We start from the raw sequence: 19717 nt of genomic DNA on the forward strand, positions 1-19717 counted from the left end.
TGCAAGTTACTAGGTTCAAGCGTACACTTACTTTGCACTGTAAATGATTTCTTAATGTTTTACATAAAAATGTGAAAAGTATAATTGTAAGTCAAACTACGATTAGATCACATTTTATGAGTAATCAATGCAGACATCCAGGAAATCCAGGATTCATAAACTTATTCTTGTCACAGAAATTAATCAGTGATGATAAGAATGTCTTTAACACAATTCATTTCATATGCACTTTTACACATTAACATGATTAAATCTTTGTTTTTCTAGTAATTGTTTTATAGTTTAGATAAATTAACACTTATGCTCAGTAATAAACACTCCTAAATGGGGCAGTAGCTCTCTTTAACTTTTTTTTAATTTTTGTTATTTAATTTATCGTAGAAAAATAAGACATACTCTTACCATACTCTTTATTTAAGCCAAACAGACAAAACTTCCAGTCTGGGTAATGACAGAGGAAGTGCATGACAAAAGCAAGCTGGTGGCACAGGGCGGGGCTCAATGAAGGTTCAATTAGTAAGCTTTATTAGTGTCACAGGTGTTAATTAGCTGATGGTGCATGCCAGTGCGCAGCTGCAGACTCAGTGTGTGTAGGTAGCTACAGTGTCCAGGTGAATCATGGCTCGAACTGGGTTTTGTGGTTCCAGGCAACTGTTGGACCTCCATATGGTGAGAATGCTTGTAAAATCTTCTCTTTAACTCCTAGACCTGCTGTGTAAACTAAATTATGGCCAAAATGTGACCAGAAAAAAAGTGTTTTAACCTATCAACGGGAGACTTGTGTAAGTTCACCAATGTCTGCTACATTACTGATAGCTGAACACACACTGAAGTTAACCAATATATTCGATTCCATGTTTTAGTCATAAGATCAATTTGAAGACCATGGTTTCCTTTTAGAACTTCAGTGCATCTTATTTTGAGTAAAATGTGGTCTGTTGTTAACATTCCTCAAAGTAACAATTTGCTCTGCTTTAAATTACACACAAGTTGTACCTCAAATGAGAACCTTGAAACTGTTTTGTCCTTTAAAAATCCAAGTTGCTCCATGAGAACTTTGTTTCAGAATCTTTTTTTTTTTTTTTTTTTTTTTTTTTTTTTTTTTTTTGTAGAACAAAACCTGAAACTCTGGGTAATGTAATTATTTGAATTGTATTAGGAATCCATGCTAATTTTCTTCCAAGGTTTAGGACTAAAAACTGAATGACTCTTGTTCATATTAAATGATTGCTGCTCTTTGAAGTGTTAAAGGGGTCATCGGATGCCCATTTTCCACAAGCTGATTTGATTCTTTAGGGTCTTAATGAAAAGTCTATAAAGTTTTGTCTGTAAAACAACACACTTTTTACCTTGTTAAAATGAGCTCTGCAAAAATCCCTCAGAATGGGGTGATTTTTCATTTAAATGCAAATGAGCTCTGCTCGCCCCGCCCCTCTCTTCTCTCTGTGGAGTGAGGAGCTGCTCTGAGAGTTTGTTTACTTTAGCTGCATTTAGCGTGTTTAGCCGTGAAACTTGCTAACTAGCACGTTATTAGGAAAGGTGATTGCAGAGATTCATGAACAACCCTTATACTCACTTCTGCTGTAAGTGAAAACATAGAGGGATATGTGTGATCGGGAGGCGCATTCCCTTTACAAACGAATGTAATCCACTGCATCTTGAGCAGATGTCTGGAGTAAATAACGACCACTATGTTCATTATTACATCCAGCAACACAACACCTCAATCGCTCAATCAGAGATATTCTTGTCTAACTTGCATCCCTGCTCCAGCATCGAAACAATGGAGGTCTGAATGTTACAGCTGATCTGAGGTAAGACGCTCATGTCAATCAACTATGGTGGGAGCGGCCTCTGTCGGTGTGACGCCACAGGCCTCTGAGAATGGCTTGATTTGAAAAAGGGAATGTTATTTTTTTACAGATTAATTAACCACTGCATGGATTTGTATCATTATAGGGTAGATTCATACATTCCCTGCCGACACGCATTAATGTTCAAACAACATGTAAAAGTGAACTTTGCATCCGATGACCCCCATTATTGCTTTACAACCTTATTGTGAATAAACAAAACAATTTTGTTCTTCAAAAGACTGACGACAGACAAGCTCCCCTGCGGACGTGGGCAAACTCCTGTGTTCTGAGGGAGCGCAGGGTGTTTGCCGAAGGAGAGGAGGTGGCACCTGGGCAGCACTACAGACCCCCACAGGAGAGCCGATGGGTAATTGCAGCTCTTATGTCACTATGTGCCAAGGTCTGATTTTGCTATCAATTATAACCTACTAGAAAATCACCCACTGGACAGGTGGTTCTTAAAATGAAGTCACTATTCTGCCATGACAGGGCAGCATGCCTGTTGTGTGTTTTTTTTTTTTTTTTTTTTTTTTTTTTTTTTTTTTTTTTTTTTTTTTTGTTTTTTTCTCAAGGTTCAAAGGCTTCCCGTATCCGCAGAGGATGGGATCATAATGGACTACGGTCCACAGGATGAGTCAGATACGTCAGGTTTGGATGACCTTGTTTGGATGGTCCATAACATAGTACATTTTTCTGGAAGTACTAATTCTAACCCAGGTTTCCACTGCAGTTTAATCAAACAACTAAAATGTTTTCCCAGGTCATTAGGCCAGATATTTTAGTGATTCATGCAACTGCAGTGACTCCTTGTTGACTTGCTATTTTTATTTGTGCCTTGAAAATACCAACTAGATGTGTTTTCTGCCAAAAATGTGCATTTTTACTCACCGCCACCACAGTGCCATGGTGTTGTCGTGTGGTTAGTGTCTTCTGGGTGGTTGCTTGCTGGCCAAAATAAAAAAAAAAATCTTGCAGCCATGGTGTCAAAACCCAGATGACTAATTCAGCACAGGTTTCTTTGAGATATTGAGTAATATCAAGTACTGAATTGAAAACCCCCATTATTTTTTTTAAAAAAGAGAAAAAAAAAAACCCAAAATATTTTAATAATAATAATAATAATAATAATAATAATAATAATAATAATAATATTTTTATTTATTTATTTTATTTATTTATTTATTTTAATGGGGTTTTTCAACGGAATACTTGATATTTGAATGTTTTGTTGTACAGTGTGAACTCTGTATGCATGCCACAAACTTTATGTAGTTGCTTATTACAAACATACTGTAGGTTTTTTTTTTTTTTTTTTAAATGAACAACTGCTTCAGAATTGTTTCAGTAGAAGTGCGTGTACTTTTCATTGTAGAGCAAAGCGTACAAGTATCACCGGTTTATATTTACCACAGACCTTGTTTTACTCCAATTGGGAAAAACCCAAAGTTAAATGTCAAGGGAGTCGTGGTAAATTAGTTTTCCTGGGTTTGACGTCAATGATCTAGCGCTCCATATCCTGGACCCTAAAAAATGTAACGTTGGTCACTTCAGTTTAAGATTATTCCCTGATTTTATTGTCTGCCGAGCTGGTCAATTCATGTCAGACTCCTGTGCACTGAGGTTTTATTCTTACAGTTTAAGAAAAAAATGCTTCTGGAAGTTACATTGTGTTGATTCCTTTAACCCTAAAATAAAACCTAAAAACTAAACAAACCCTAACTGAAAAATCAATATGACTAAGTCATTATGCAGACTTTTTATTTAAAGAGGGCTTTGAACAAACTATCACTATCAGTAGTCCTTCAGTTGCTCATTTATTATTCTTGTACCACAATGCTAGATGTCTATGAAGAGGAGGCTTTGCTGAAGTATCTGAACAGGTTGCCAGGTCCACCTAGTCTGCGGGAAATGATGCCCGGACTTCTGCGCAGAGAGGTGGAAGTAGCCATCAGTAAGCTAGGGCTCCTCTACGACAAGACCTACGCATGGGACATCTTTTCAGACATGATGGTGAGGATGACATGCGAAGTACTCGGATTTTAACGAACACTGTGGTCATGTATTTGTTTCCTCTGCTTGCAGAGAAGTCAGCTACTATGCACTCTCCCAAACGCTGACCTGCCCAAGCATTTCAGTGACACCACAAGAGCTATCTTGGTGGATTGGCTAATTCAAGTCCATGTAAGTGCAATATTCAAATTTGTAAGTATGACCTGTTTTTTCCATTTCTAACCATGAATGGATGAGACCAAAGAGGAGTTAGCCGTTATATAATGCAGTTATGCATTATGTAATATACACCACTGGTCAAAATGAAATCATTTTTACTATTTATTAAGCGTTTTTTATGCTCCCCAAGGCTGCATTTGGTTTTGATCAAATCATAAATTTTAAAGTTGAAGTCAATTTAAAATAACGCTTCTGTTTTATTATTTTAAAGTGTGATGCAAAGCTGAATTTTCAGTATCATTACTCCAGTTTTCAGTCCTGCATCCTTCAGAAATCATTTTAATATGCTGATTTGGTGCTGTATCAATTGGTGCTCAATTGTTAATAATGGTCCTTGTGTTCAAATTGCTTTTTGCTGAATATTTTCTGAGTTCTATGAATAGAAACATTAAAAGAACACTTCTGAAACATTATAAACTTACTGTAACTTTTTGTTTTAATGCTTTCTTACAATCCCCAAACTTCCCCAAAGCTAGTGTTTTATTGTTTCCAGAAAAATATTGGAGCACACCAATTACATATTATGCTAAAAATGTAGTATTTTTGTTAGAATAAGGTGATATTGCAATCCTTCTAAATTTGAGATGGACGCTTGTTTTCACCTCAGGAAGTGTTTCAGTTCTCTGAGGAAACGTTGTATCTGGCAGTGCACCTGCTGAATCGAGCGCTAAGGCTCATCAAAGTGTCCATCTCTGGCCTGCAGCTACTGGGTGTGGTTTGCCTTTTTCTGGCTGCTAAAAAAGAGGAGTGTCTGTTACCAGAGGTATTTGAGTGTTAAAACAAATGTTTAATGCAAACATGAACTTGGCGCCGTTAACGCGGTAATGTTTGTCAGGTGTCAGAGCTCTGCTATCTGATGGAAAATGCTTACAGCAAGAAACAGCTGCTACGGATGGAAAGGAGGGTTTTAACTGGGCTCAAGTTTGATCTCTATCACTGTCCTCCTCTTCATTTTCTTCTTATCTCTGCTTCCATCGCACGCTGCAGCGACAAGGTCAGTTAAAAACCATTATTACAAATTTTACTTGATGTATATTAACGTTAAGTGTGGTAATGCTACATTTTAAATTATGAAGTACACCAACACATCAAAAAGTGTACTTCAAAACCTAACAAAAGACCAGTAAAACATAAGTTTTAAATGCATTAAAGGGATGGTTCACCCAAAATGGAAAATTTTGTCAGTGGACATCAGTGGTTCAACCATAATTTCATGAAGCTACGAAAATACTGTTTTTTTTTTTTTTTTTTTTTTTTTTTTTTTTTTTTTTTTGCGCAAAAAAGAAAACTACTTTATGCAACTATTTTCCTCCACCCTAAGGCCCTTTTTTTTTTTTTTTTTTTTTTTTTTTTTTTTTTGGAGAGTACCACAACTTTCCTCGGAATGTAAACAAGGCGCAGCACATCCTGATTTCATCAAAATGATTTTAATTTGTGTACAGAAGATGAGTGAAGGTCTTACGGGTTTGGAACAACATGAGTGTGAGTAACTGACAGTTTTTATTTTTGAGGGAACTACCCATTTAAACTACGCTTAAAGGGATAGTTCATCCAAAAATGAAAAATTGTCATTTAATCACCCTCAAGTTGTTTTGTGCAAGTGTTTTTTTTTTTTTTTTTTTTTTTTTTTTTCTTTTTCTGTTGGACACACATTCTATGGAAATCAATTGGCACCATCTACTGTTTGGTTAACCAAGAATTTTCAAATATCTCTAGTGTTCAACAGAAGTCAGTCTTGCAGGTTTTGAAAAACATAAGGGTGAGTGAATTTATTTTTGGGTGAACTATTCCTTTAAGTGGCCTTTTATTTCACAACTACTTTATCTGCATGTATAAATCTTTGTTTGCATACTTAAGACTTGAAGTATGCAGAAACATAGGAAAATAGGCCTATATGTTTATGCTGCCGTTTTCCACAAATTCTGATTCTTTAGTCTTAATGAAAAGTCTATAACAGTGGTTCTCAAACTTTTTTTTTTTTTTTTTTTTTTTTTTTTTATACCAAGTACCAACTCAGAAAATGTCTCTCCAAATGCCACAATAATAACCAACATTAAAATACAGTAGCGTAGTAGGCCTAACTATTCAGCTACAGCTCTGCACAGTTTAAAAAAGGCAGTTTTATTCCTAATAAGAATTTTATTAATTTATTTTTTTTGTCAGCCACTTTAACATTGTAAATACATAGTTTGAACATTAACACTGCACTGTGCTTCCAAACGGGTAAATTTACCAAAAAAAAAAAAAAAAAAACTTGCCTGGTTATTTAAATTGAATGTTGTACCTAAAAGTTAAATAAAAGCTGTATTGTGCTTAAATGATAGATAAATAAGATTTCCCTAAAAGATTATATAAAAAAGTATTCCCGTTTCACAGAGGCTTAACGAGGCTTAAGCCTAGTTCCAGACTAAAATGCAAATCTAAAGAAACTTGCACTGATTGATCTCGAAATACTGTAGGTCAATGGCTATGTTTCGTCTCAAGTTGCACACCAGTAATGTCTTTTATAAGGCATGTTTATAAAAATTACTTTAATGTCCTAATTGAATTATGGTCTAATCCTGGCTTCATCTTAGCCCTGTCTGTAAAACCAGACCATTGTGTTTTAACATTAATTTATATTTAATTTAATGATTCCTCTGTGATTCCTCACGCTGTAAGAACCATCTATAATATACTCTGGTTAAATTTTTCTCAATGGTTTTTTTTTTTTTTTTTTTTTTTTTTTTTTTGTATCTTGTTTCTACAAAAGCTTTTTTTAAAAAAATAAAAATAAAAAAGTGAATGTTTTGTCTGTCCCCTTTAAATATGGTGGAAAATCTTTTCTGTTCAGGTGGTCTGGATGGCACGATACTTGTTGGAGCTCTCGCTCTTGGAAGGGCAGTGTGTGGTGTATCTGCCCGCCCAGTTGGCAGGTGCTGCCCTACGTCTGGCCCGCAGGATCCTCCAGGAAGCTCCGTCTCCTGACGGAGAGATGGCCTGGTGCATCGCCTCTAGTATCCATATAGGAAGGTCCGGAAAAGTCCTTTAGTACTGCTGTTAAGAACTTTTACAGATGTCTTTACAATTACGGGTGTTTGAGCTTTAAGGTAAACTTGAAGTTAACATTCTGTTGAAAAGGACTTTCACAGTGACCCTCAATGATCACTTTGAATCAAAAGCTTAGTTCTATTATTACAGTTACAGTTTGACAACAGCATTTTGGATCAAATACAATGTGTTTACAAAAAGCCCCAAAGTTATCCCAGGTTATTTTAAGCTTGTTAAAATGTATTAAATATACCATTTTAAAAAGAAGGGTTAAAATAAGATGGATTAAAATCACATTTTGTCTTTCTCCCCCCTATCTCTGATGCAGTGAAGCAACTCTCCTCAGTATAATGCAGATCATGGCCATGGCAGCAGCGAGAGCACATGCTCGTGAGACCCGTGCCACTTTCATCAAGTTCTCCACTATACAGACCCTCCATGTCAGCGTGCACCCTGCCCTGAAAGCCGCCCCCGGCCTACTGGGGCTGTCGTGCCCTCAGACGTGACACTCTATCAACACCAGTGAGGAGGCCAAATGGGGCTGGAAATCAGGACAGCTGTTTAGCGCTGCTACTGTAGGGAGAGAAAGAAATGCTGAATTTGGCCAGTCAGGAGGATTCACTGGACATCAGTGAACATCAGAATGCCTCTGGAGAGCTGGTTACTCTATTTGGACTGAATTGTTCTGTAATGTTTTATAGTAATCCTATGTTACTTGATGTAAAAGGATAAAGAAAAGTGTGTATTTATGTCTTTGTAGCTTTTAATGCTAAACAATGTCGATGTCTTTGTAGTGTTTATCAATGCTATGGTGAACTTGTATACTGGAATATGGTGTCTTATGAAATTAAAGCACTTTGAAACGTTTACTGTTTTTAAGTGTTTTTGCAAATTTGGGATAAGTATTTTAAGATTGTGAAAAATAAAACCGATCTGTCTGCTTTGGAAAGTTGCAGTGGAAGTTCTGTTCCTTTCCACACATCAGCCTATTCAATTAAACTTTTTTTTTTTTTTTTTTTTTTTTTTTCTTTCGTCATACACATTTCAGTGCATGTACTTCTCACATGACACTCAGCAGGGCCATCATGTCTAGAGTTGCCAGATCTGCATGCTAATATCCATGCAAACTCACCTTGGTAAAAACACTTATACATGTGGGTCCCCCCAAAGTCTATTACATAAGGTATATGACTATTGCTGGACTTAATTAAAAGGATTACATGTATGTTACTAGGCATGTAGATGTGATTCTGTAAATCCACCGTATGTTGAATCGCTAGGGCTGTAGCGTTACATTTGTGCTTGCCTCCCATCTGCTGTGAGGCTTCAGTTTGCATTTAATCTGTACTCCACATTATGTGCAAAATATTAAACCCTCAGTTCGTGAAAACTGTACCTTAATTACGTAAGTACCTTGATTACATCGGAAAATATGGACTTAGCAGCTCTTAGTTTTTTCTTCTTCTTCTCTTTATGACGTCATCCGAGCAGAAAGCAAATTTTTCAACTGGCGTCTGTGCACAGTACCGAACATGTGCGCGCAGCTCGTCTACTCTCGTCCTCACATGTCCGCGCACACCGACGCTGCTGATTGGCTAGAGGAAGCGCGTCGCGTCATTCCGCCCTTCGAGAACCACGTGGCGGTGTAGTAGAACAGCTGACCGCTCGAGCTCTGGCACATTTTAGGGACGCGTGTGAGGAGCAAGTAGATTTCACGAAGCGAGGCATTTTTCAAGCACGTCTTGATTTCCCGGGAGTTTTGCTCCAGAGTTTAGTTTGACGCGCCATTATGTTTAACGAATTGCATTCTTATCATTTTCATTCATCAGATCCATGCCTCACTTGTCCATTCTTAATGACCAGAATGTTAATTTGTAATCTAAATGCACTCATAAATAATTCCAAAATTTAAAATAAATAAATAAATAAATAGAATGTATTGATTTTTAACAGCAACGACCAGATAGCCCGTAGATTTTGACTTTTTTTTTTTTTTTTAAGTCTCTACATTAATTGCGTTAATAGAAAAAAAATTGTAGAGTTATTGTACATTTAACTGCGTTGTTCAGATCAGGTAAAGCTAAAATGTGACCACAAAATCAGTCATATGGGTCGGATTTTTAATAAGTTTCCTATTGATTTGTTAGGACATGACAATATTTGGACGAGATACAACTATTTGAAATCTGGAATCTGAGGCTGCAAAATAAATAAATAAATAAAATAAAACAAATATTCAAATATTGAGAAAATTGCTGTTAAAGTTGTCCAAATGAAGTTCTTAGCAATGCATATTACTGATCAAAAATTAAGTTTTGTTATATTTACGGTAGGAAATGTACAAAATATCTTAATGGAACACGACCTTCACTTAATATCCTAATGATTTTGGCATAAAAACATAATAGATAATTTTGTCCCATACAATGTAGCTATTGCTACAAATACACCCGTGCTAGTTTTGTGGTTCAAGGTCACAAATTATAACTGTAAACAATAAAGATAATTAAACACTTCATGGCAACAAAATAACAATAAAAACAAAATATAACAAATACATGCAAGTGACGATTCATGTGGCCAAACTGTTCAACCAGAACTTGTTTCCCATGCTCTTCACACCAAAAACTTTTGGTGGCTCACTAACTGTGCTTTATATTAAATGCATACAACATTTTCTTGTGAAAATTCAGTGTAACGCATATCTGCCTCTAGTATATATTATAGTCTCATTTGTCTTACTGTCACCTTAGACTTATTTTTAAATGGGTGATGTATTATTATTCTTGCTGCATATATGGCATTGATTTAGCAGCATCACTTTGACTACACTAGACTAGTAATTATACTAGCACCAACTGACATAAAACAAAAGCTGTCATATTCACACTTTGGCCTGCAATGATAAGTGTTAACTGGTCGTATGGTTCCTGTGAATGACTCAACAGATAATAGTCGGTGGTCAGGATTACAAAAGAGCGAACACATGGACAGCCAAATGTAGTTACACTAATGCTTATTTCTTCCCCACTCCTCCTCTTGTTACGTTTCGCGTCCGTTTAGTTGGGTCCTGTCAGACCGTCTCGTTCCTCCTCTCCACGTGCCCGATCACAGGATTGGCCATGCCACTTATTCCCCTGCGTCACTCGTCTTTTGGGCGGAATCCCTTTACCGCTATTGGCCCATTGACATGCCAATCGCAACAGTGGGCGGGTCCCAAACACGGGGGCGGGGCTTGCTGCAGGTGGAGTTGTCAGTCTGCAATTTTGAAGTAGAGGCTGGAGGAGGTTTAACAACCTGAGCTGAAGACAATCAGAAAAAAAGTGCAGGCAAAAGTAATGTGGCTTGGTCACGCTGGGTGGTCATTATCCTTGTCAGCGAGATGACGGGAGGTACAGATTGCCCCTGGACAGGCAGTTAGGAGTGTGTGCTCCTCTGGACGGAGAAGAGGATAATACTCGGGACCAGGCACAGTGTTGTACATTACTGAGGTAGGTAATACTGATGTGATTCTCATATTTTACTTACCCGGCTGTCGAATGCTGTGTATTGCTCTGTAGGTGTTTATTTTTACCCATTTGCACTGATAATTTATCTGACTGACAGTGTACTGTACGTTCCATCTGTATTTGCACGTAAATGTTGTCTATGCAGGTGATAAAGCAGGTTATTTTGACGGTGTATGTGTTGTCAACACGAGGAAGTGGAGAGCTCGGCTGTTGTTGTAGTATTACATAACAGTCAGGGAAGGGAGGGCTCTGAGCTCCGCGTGCGCGCGTGTGTGTGTTAGTTTGTGTCTAAATAAATAACCCTCCTCCTGGCAGGATAATTCACGTCATAAACCATTGCAAGAATTATGAAATACTTCTTTGCGACTTAAAAAATGTAGGGGAAAAAAACTAGGAAAACAAAAGAAAGTTACTGTAACGTATTGGATCTCGTGGCTTATTGCTTATATAAAATGGATGGATTAGCATTATGACAAAAGGACTGTTAAATAATAAAACAGTGACATTTTTATTAACGTAGTAATAGTTTAATGATAATCAGAATAAAGAGTTATGTAGCCAACTAATATGTTTTAACAATTTATCAGGAAAAAATAAAATAAAAAAAGACGTGTTTTATTTCATTTATTTATTGTTATTATTTTATTTTATTACTTAAAAAAAAAAAAACAGCGTTGGCCAATTAACATCTATTTTGTATTTCCAAATTATGAGGATCATATTAAGCGCATATTAGATGACTGTTGCGTCATCTATTTCTGTGTTTGTTTCTTTTGGCAATCACTGTTCTTCGTTGGCAGTGCAAAAAATTATTGAATGAAACACATAGACGGGGTTCGGGGAATTTGCTGGTTAACCCCTGCTGGTAAATACCAGAACTGCACCATGATGGCAAGTGGAATGGGTTTTTCTTCTGCCATTCTTCTGCCTTTGACAAGAGGCCACATGGCAGATATTCCAGAACTCATTTGTTCTAGTGAGCAATAATGGCAGCATTTGTCAGCATTTTACAGCAGGAAGCACAGTTAATCCAGTCGGAATTTAGAGTTGGTTGTATCTGTACTGTCTGGAATGTTGGTCAGTGAGAATACATATATTTTTTGTTGTTGTTTCAGTTGCTTAAGTGTTTGCCTGATTGCTTTTTAACTTGAAAAGATGGTATATACGTGTAACACACGGCACAGGCTGGAGATTGCAGTAAACAATAGTGTATTAGCAGTGAGCTCAGTGTGTATATATATACATAATGAACATGTGTAGTCACTTTATGAGTCACTTAATGTCCGGGCGTGTTTTGTGTTCTCTTTGTGGTCTACAGTCATTTAGAGAAAGGCTACTTTTGTACAGTAGCTCTGAAGAAATTGTAATTGTTGTGAAAGAAGATTGACTAGTGACACAGTGTGTTTTAAATTTCCTGTAGAATAAGTGCTTTTATAACCTTTAAGCAGCTCACAGAACATAACATACACATTTCTTTTATCGATTTGTAAATAATGCTTACCTGATTTAAAAAACAGCTCTCACTGGCTCTAGACAAACACTGAAAGATAATTTCCCAAGTTTTTGTTGGCATAAATGTAGCATTTTGGAATTAAACTATTCAGTTAATCAGTGCTACGGATCAAGCATGTTTGTATTTAAAGACCTTGAGAACAAACTCCATGTTAGAAAGGGGTAAATATATTCCGCATGAGAACACTATCTGCCCAGCTGTGTCTCTCTGCTTTCAGGGCCCGGGATGCCCAAGGAACCAAGAGGAGATACCCAAGGGTGTGTAGGGGAGAGGGAACGCACCTCCCGTCCAGCCAGTAAAAATGCTAAAGACAAAAGCAACAGTGCTGCCCTTTTGGCCTCTAGAGCAAGAGCACATACTGAACAGGAAATAAATGGACGTGACTCACGCTGCTCTGAGAAAGACTCCGGTTACTCGGGTGAGTATTGATTGACAGCCCCCCTAGTTGCAACAATTGTCCCAATACGCAATATATACAAACCCACAAAGCAATCCCTTCCCAGGTTTCTGTAAATGTCTGAATTTCTGATTTTGAGTAAATTCAATATACACTGTATACAGTACTTTGTCAATTAATCAAACTCACCTAGTTTTGAATCAAAAGTCCTGGCAATTGGAATAACTCTGTAGTGAATTTTCTGTAATGGAATTTTAGGACATCCTAATTCACAATCAGTGTTGAAAGTAATCCAGTAAGACATAGGTATACTTATTTTTCCACCTTCCGTTCCATCTTTCAAAATATACAGATCAGCAGATGAGCTCGGATGGACAAGTTCAACACATATGCATTACCATGGATTCTGTCTCAACATTCTTGCACATGTGCTGTTTCACATGGACTGTCCATGTGGACAGGGTTAAGATTATGGAATCAGGAAGCGGCTTCAGTGAGGGACTAAATAGTTTGGCAGGGAATCGAAATTTGGCACAACAGTGGCAAAAGTTTTCGAAGCAATATAAGTGCATGTAAGTTGTATGCTGGGAAAAGTGTGTCTCAAACACATTAAAGCCATGGTTGATTTCACTTTTTTAACTTTAGTTAGTGTGTAATGTTGCTGTTTGAGCATATATCTCAATATCTCATAATATCTGCAAAGTTATGACGCTGAAAGTTCAATGCAAACAGAAATACTGTCTTTTAAAATTATGGCAGTTTAATGCCTACAAATACGGCTGGTAAGCACTACAACAAGCTACTTCCGGGATTGGTGACATCACAAACCCTGAAGTTTACATAAACCCCGCCCTCGGGAACATGCAACAAAGGGGGCGAAGCCATGTTGTGCTGCTTTAGAGACGAGAAAGAGTTGTTGCCATGCCATCAAAACTAAAAGGGTGCATGAAAAAATTTATTCATATATGAATTCTGTTTTCTGATGATTCTAATGGATTCACAAGTTTCAAAATCATTGTTCTGAAGCCATTGCCGAGAAATACTTGCTGGCAAACACTTGTTACAAAGTAAACAATGAATTACTTTACAAAAATGCTACAATGCAGTCATGTATTCTGCTGTATGACAGCTTTAATCGGGATAAAACAATATACTAAACGCTAACATAAGCAGTAGCATTTACAAATTACAGCGTATCTAAAAGTGTAAAACAACAACAAACAAAGAAATGTACCATTCCTGTAAGAGCCGTGCTTGCACAGGTTCTGCGTGATCCTCAAATTGATAAGCAATATTGACAACACCGTTGTTTACAGTACAACCGGAGCACATGCCATTGAGGTGAGTGGCGTGACGCATCTGCATGTGCACTAGGCGGTTTAGCCAATCACAACACACTGGGGCAGCTAACCAATCTGAGCCCATTACGTATTTCTGAGGGAGGGGCTTCATAAAACCAACAAATCATCAGAGCGTTCATAGGAGAAGGGACAGAGCGGTGTAGAAATAAAGGTAAATTATGTAAAATAGAGAGTGTTTTTTTTTTTTTTTTTTTTTTACACGATAGACTGCACCCCATAAACACATGAGACTTATTAAACACATTAAAACACATGCTTTTGACACTAGGGCAAGCCAGGCAGGTTTATGATTCAGTTTGAAGCGCTTAATATAAAGCAGACAACTTGGATCATGCACTTTTTTGGCAGCAGCTTTCTCTGTGTCCTTTGTTATTTTTGTGTTTTATGTGTTTGCAAAATCAAAGTATATTGATATCAAATGTATTGTCCCATTGTAGGGGGGAAACTGAATTTGAAAGTGCGTTGCACACACAGAGAAGTTCAGCACATGCAGTGGATAAAATAACACTGTGTTTGTTCGGTGCACGTGTACCAAACTTTAAAACCTGTACACAAATGTTTTGGCATGAATATGTGTATCGTTGCACCCCTAACACACACACAAACTGCAAGTTTTGTCATCATTTCTACACCCTCGTGTGGTTTCTGTATGATTCACTTTCTTCTGTAGAACATAAAATGATATTTTTCATTCTCCTTCTCACACAAACAAAGTCATATTAAGTGTTTGTAACATCATATGAATGAAATGAACAATTGTCCCGTTGAAACTTGAAAAGTCATATTAAGCACCAACAGGCCAAAGAAGAAAAACAGGCCATATTGTGCAAAACTTCTTTTGTGTTCCATGGAAGTGGTTTAGAATGACATGAGGGTGAGTAAATGATGGCAGAAGTTTGTGTGAACGTTCCCTTGAACATACACTATTTGTCCAAAATCATATCCATATGTGCTTGTTAACCATGTACTTTCAAAACTATAGGCTGTAATAAGTGAGTTCCTCCTCCCTTTGCTCCTAATATAGCTTTGCACCCAGACAGAAACAAAAGCTTAGTGATGTCAAGCACTGATGTAACGTGAAGGGCCCTGTTAAAATCAGCATTCCAGTTCAAATCTAAAAAGTGTTCATAATATTCAGAAAGCACCTGTTCTGGTTGCGGTTTATGACCATGCTGAACTGAGTTTTTGGATATGCCTCCTTCAGCCAAAAATGTTTATAAAAAGAGATTCCATGGCAGTATGCTTATACCCATTATGTAATAGGTCCAGCTGAAAGAGTCAAACCTGTTCATTAGAAATACTTCTGTTCGTTAAGTGTAGTTTTATGAGGCTTATGTAACATCAGTGCTAACATTGCAAGGTTCCAACACTGAATGGTCCTCCTTTTGGCTTTTGTTTTCCTCTTTCTTTGTCTCTTATCTCTTTGTTCTGTTCCATCCAATGCTGTTTCTTCTCCTACTGCTCTGTTTCTTACTCAGACACCGGCTCAGACTCCTTGCAGACTGATGCAGATGACCAGCAAAGCAGTGTAAATGAGCCTCAGGTCCACAAGGGTTTGGGTGGGACCGATCAGGGCTCCCTACAGGGAAACCACATACTGGTATCCGGGAGGCCTGAACTCACCCCATATTCATTATTAAGAATGTGGTGTTGAAGCAGGTGAGACAATCCACGTGGAAAACACTTACACACCATTTATAAGAGTTTCTTTTTATTGTATGTAGAAAATAGAGAAAACAAGACAGCTTGGTATATGTGACCGTAGACCACAAAACCAGTCATAAGGATAAATTTTTCAAAATTGAGATTTGTACATAATCTGAAAGCTGAATAAATAAGATTTCCATTGATGTTTGGATTTCTAGGACAATATTTGGCAGAGATACAACTATTTGAAAATCTGGAGTCTGAGGGTGCAAAAAAATACAAATATTGAGAAAATCACCTTTAAAGTTGTCCAAATGAAGTTCTTAACAATGCATATCAAAAATTAGGTTTTGATAGATTTACAGTAGAAAATGCACAAAATATTTTCATGGAACATGATCTTTACTTAATATCCTAATGATTTATGGCATAAAAGAAAAATTGATCATTTTGACCCATACAATGTATTTTTGGCTATTGCTGCAAATATACCTGTGCTAATTAAGACTGTTTTTGTGGTCCAGAGTCACATATATTAAACCAAAGCCATAAATAAATCAATTAGGCAGATGTTTACAAAAGACAAGTGAGAAAGAGATACAAAGAAAACAGAATGACATGCGGCATTGAAACACATGGTAAAAGAAGTTTGTCGCCAACCCTGCTCCCGGAGAGCTACCATCCTGCAGATTTTAGCTCCAACCCTAATCAAACACACCAGCTAATCAAGGTGTTCAAGGCCAGAGATTGTCTTACTATAGGGAGATTAGAGGGTCTGTATTACTTACTATTGGAGAAAGTGTAACGGCTGACTTAGATCCATAAACGGCAACTGAGTGTCGCACAGCTCAAAAACATCTTGAGTCAGAACAGTTAGGGTATGTTGAAAAACAATCGTATTTTCTCCCTCAACTTCAAAAATCATTTCAAAATCATCCTACATCACTGCAGAAGTACCGACCCAGTCTTTGCAAAGTGAACATGCAAAGAAGATCAAACACCCTTAACAAAAATGGTAAAACAGTGATATAGGACGATTTTAAAATTAAGGGAGAACATGGGATGGGAGTTTTTCGACATACCCTAACTGTCATGAACCGGAAAAAACAGAGTTCAGGCAGAGTAAGACAAGACGAGCGTTTGACATTAAAAAGTATAGCATTTGTATTATTTTTATGAAAATAACCGATCGTTTTGCTAGTTAAAACCCTTCTTCCTTGGCTGGGATCGTTTACAACCGCATTAGAGATTGTTTGAAGCCGCATTTAAACTACATTTTGGAAGTTCAAACTTCCATAGAAGTCCATTATATGGAGAAAATGCTGAAATGTGTTTCAGCATTGAAACTGAAGAAAGAAAGGCATAAACATCTTGGATGACAAGGGGAGTACATTATCTTTAAATCTTTGTTCTAGAAGTGGACTTCTCCTTTAAATGATAAGCTGTTTCCTCGAAAAGCTGTTTATTCAGCGTAGTAAAGCCTCTTCTCCATTGCCATCCATTAAAAAATACGGCCTCTGATCTCCTTTCCCGCGTACTGCCAGACTTAGCCGTTGCGCTTTTTCAGCTAATGGTTGTAGGTTTGCCTTCTATTGGCTTTTTGTCAGGGCTACTTGATAATTACAGACAGGTGTGTTTGATTGGGGTTGGAACTGAAGTTTGCAGGATGGTAGCTCTCCAGGAACAGGGTTGGAGATCCCTGTCCTAAGTACTTGTGATGAACACAATAGTGGCAGTGAGCCACATAAAACAACAACACATCCTATGAAATAAGATATTGCTGTGAAATATGTGCAACATCATTTACTTGATGTAAAACTTTTCTGTACAAGAAGGAATTCTGTCTCTCCTCTTTTTCTTTTTCCCAAGCCTGGGCAGTCTGGTCAGGACCACATCCTTCCTTCATCTCTTACATGGGAAGGAGGTGCTCCGAATAATCAAGGTCCCACCCACGTTCTCTTGTTACAACAGCCTGGCATCAATCAGAGCGCCCCATTGCACATCCTCAAACCCCAGCCACAGAGATCTGAAAGCAAGGGTGTAAAGAAGAGCAAAAACACTTACCTGCCCATCCTAAACTCCTATCCTCGAATTGCGCCTCACCCGAGTAAGAAAACCCCAGAGAAACCTACAACCAGTAGAGGAAGTAACACAGAGGAGCACAGCCTGAGTAAGAGAGTATGCACCGAGGAGAAGAGAGACGAGGTATCCACAACCACGCAAGCGGCGAGGCAGCATCTGCACAAGCAGCCAGAGAAGAACTTGCTGTTGCACTCTCATTCCCTCTCACGTTCGCTGTCCACAGGCCACGAGACGCTTTCTGGGTCTCACCAGCACCAGAGCCCACGCCGCCCATCTAGTCCCTCTGCCTCCCTCAACGTGAGCTCTCCGTCAATCTCAAGCACTCAGACTCCTTCCCCACCCTCTTCCAACGACCTCATCCAGGCCAGAAAAGAGCCCCATAAGCATTGCCCGGAACCAAGCAGTGGCAAGGGGTCGAACAACCTTAAAGGGACAGCGCGGCATCGCCGCTTCCTCAACACAGTGGAGATTCTGAGTCAGCTGGGACTATTCGACATCACCTTAAGAACGCAGGATCTGCTGCGGCAAAATGCCGCCACCGAACGAGACATAGCCCAGCTTCGCCAACATGCCGATCTGCTTTTCCAGGCCGCCCAAGCCGGTGCTGATGCTCCGGCTGCCTGGGAAAAGCTCCAACAGGTCATGGCTGAGTCTGGGCGCTATCCCAGCCTCAAGTGCCTCCCTACAGACAGCAGCAACGGAGGGGACTGGTCTCAATCGAAGGTGGAAGTTGAGGCAGCCACCAGCACCAAACCTGATACTCCTGTGGTATACGGCTATAGAATTCATGGGACTGAAGAGGTGGCGCCCCCATCCCCTCTTCTAGCTCCAATGCCGGATGCAGAATGCCAGTTGACAGGTCAATACGACTCTGTCAATGATAGCACCACCACTTCTGAGCAGATCAGAGCCCACAGAGGAGCCATGAGACCACCAGATGATCCCATAATGCCTCCAGACAGCTCTACACACGGAAACCTGCTTTAGACTGCGCCCAGAAACAGCAAGGGAGACTACAAGACATTTTCCCGAACGTCTCAAACATGACTTCAGAGATGTCATGTCATTGCCCCAATGTTCAGTCGCCTCCATGGTAACTCAGGGCTATGCTTAAGGACAGCGTCTTGACTGCGCTGCATGCCATCTTTCTGTCTGTCACTTTTTTTCACTCATCAGCATCAACAATCACCCAAAGTGTCTGATGAGATATACAGAATTTAACACACATGCTACAGACTGCCACTGTCACTGATATTATCTGCATCCTGCCACATAACAGAATCAAGACACAACTTCAGTTTTTTTTTTCAGTGGCCATTTACAGATGTTTTTGATAGCAATGGTCGATCACACAGTAAAAGAGTAACATGACAGCCTGTTTCCTACTTTATGCAGATTTATATTAGAGACAAGTTGAATAACTTGCAGTTGCTGTCACAATGCGTGTAGCATTTCTAAAGAACATGTTCATGTTTGACTGGGAATGGTATTTTGAAACAATGTGGTATTAATTAGTGATGAGATCCCCTCTGTGAAGGCATTATCACTTAATAATAATAATGTTTCATTTATATAACGCCTTTCAAAAACCCAAGGACGCTTTACATAAAGTTGATAGATAACATGAACACAAATACAAATGCACGCTCACATCATCAAACAAATCATGCAGACAAAGATCATCTAATGTACCAGATAAGTAATGAAAGAAAGCATGAGGAAGAAAACATGCAAAGACACTAAGAACTGTGTGAGAATTATTCTCACAGTGATCTTGGTCAAGTCCATGGAGCTTTTGTTCTTCTATGCAGTACGCACTGCATGCATCTCATCGCATTGATCTGCTTGCTTTTCGTCTTCATTTTTGACCATGGACCAAGACAACCATTACTCAAGCCTTTTGAATTGGGTCCCCTCTGAGACAAGGGGTTGAAGTGTTTGTGTGAGCTGTATTTTCCATTTCTTTGATCACAGATCAAGACATCTATGTATTCGTGAGTTTTCTTGTGTTAATAGTGTTTTGTGCCAGCCTTAATGTATTCTGCAACATTGTTGTATTCTACAACAGCTTTTTTCCCCAAGCTTCTTGGCAC

The 19717-nt window shown here is 38.5% G+C and overlaps 2 protein-coding genes across 2 annotated transcripts; both read left to right on the top strand.

The window, feature by feature from the left end:
- Positions 1 to 525: 525 nt before the first annotated feature.
- On the top strand, positions 526 to 7982 carry ccnp (cyclin P). The gene is made up of 9 exons (XM_051134647.1): positions 526 to 669; positions 2095 to 2223; positions 2429 to 2504; positions 3697 to 3866; positions 3939 to 4037; positions 4693 to 4848; positions 4921 to 5079; positions 6919 to 7097; positions 7444 to 7982. The coding sequence occupies exons 1-9, from the start codon at positions 619 to 621 to the stop codon at positions 7619 to 7621; spliced, it is 1197 nt and encodes a 398-aa protein (XP_050990604.1). The 5' UTR covers positions 526 to 618; the 3' UTR covers positions 7622 to 7982.
- A 2372-nt stretch (positions 7983 to 10354) lies between these two features.
- Positions 10355 to 18932, top strand: si:ch211-132b12.7 (uncharacterized protein LOC564531 homolog). The gene is given in 5 exon segments (XM_051134638.1): positions 10355 to 10606; positions 12355 to 12555; positions 15374 to 15520; positions 15523 to 15554; positions 17412 to 18932. Coding segments are annotated over 4 exon segments (1572 nt in total). The 5' UTR covers positions 10355 to 10606; positions 12355 to 12362; the 3' UTR covers positions 18612 to 18932.
- The last annotated feature ends 785 nt before the right edge of the window (positions 18933 to 19717 follow it).

The sequence above is a fragment of the Labeo rohita genome, chromosome 18 (genome assembly GCF_022985175.1).
Source record: "Labeo rohita strain BAU-BD-2019 chromosome 18, IGBB_LRoh.1.0, whole genome shotgun sequence".
Lineage (NCBI taxonomy): Eukaryota > Metazoa > Chordata > Actinopteri > Cypriniformes > Cyprinidae > Labeo > Labeo rohita.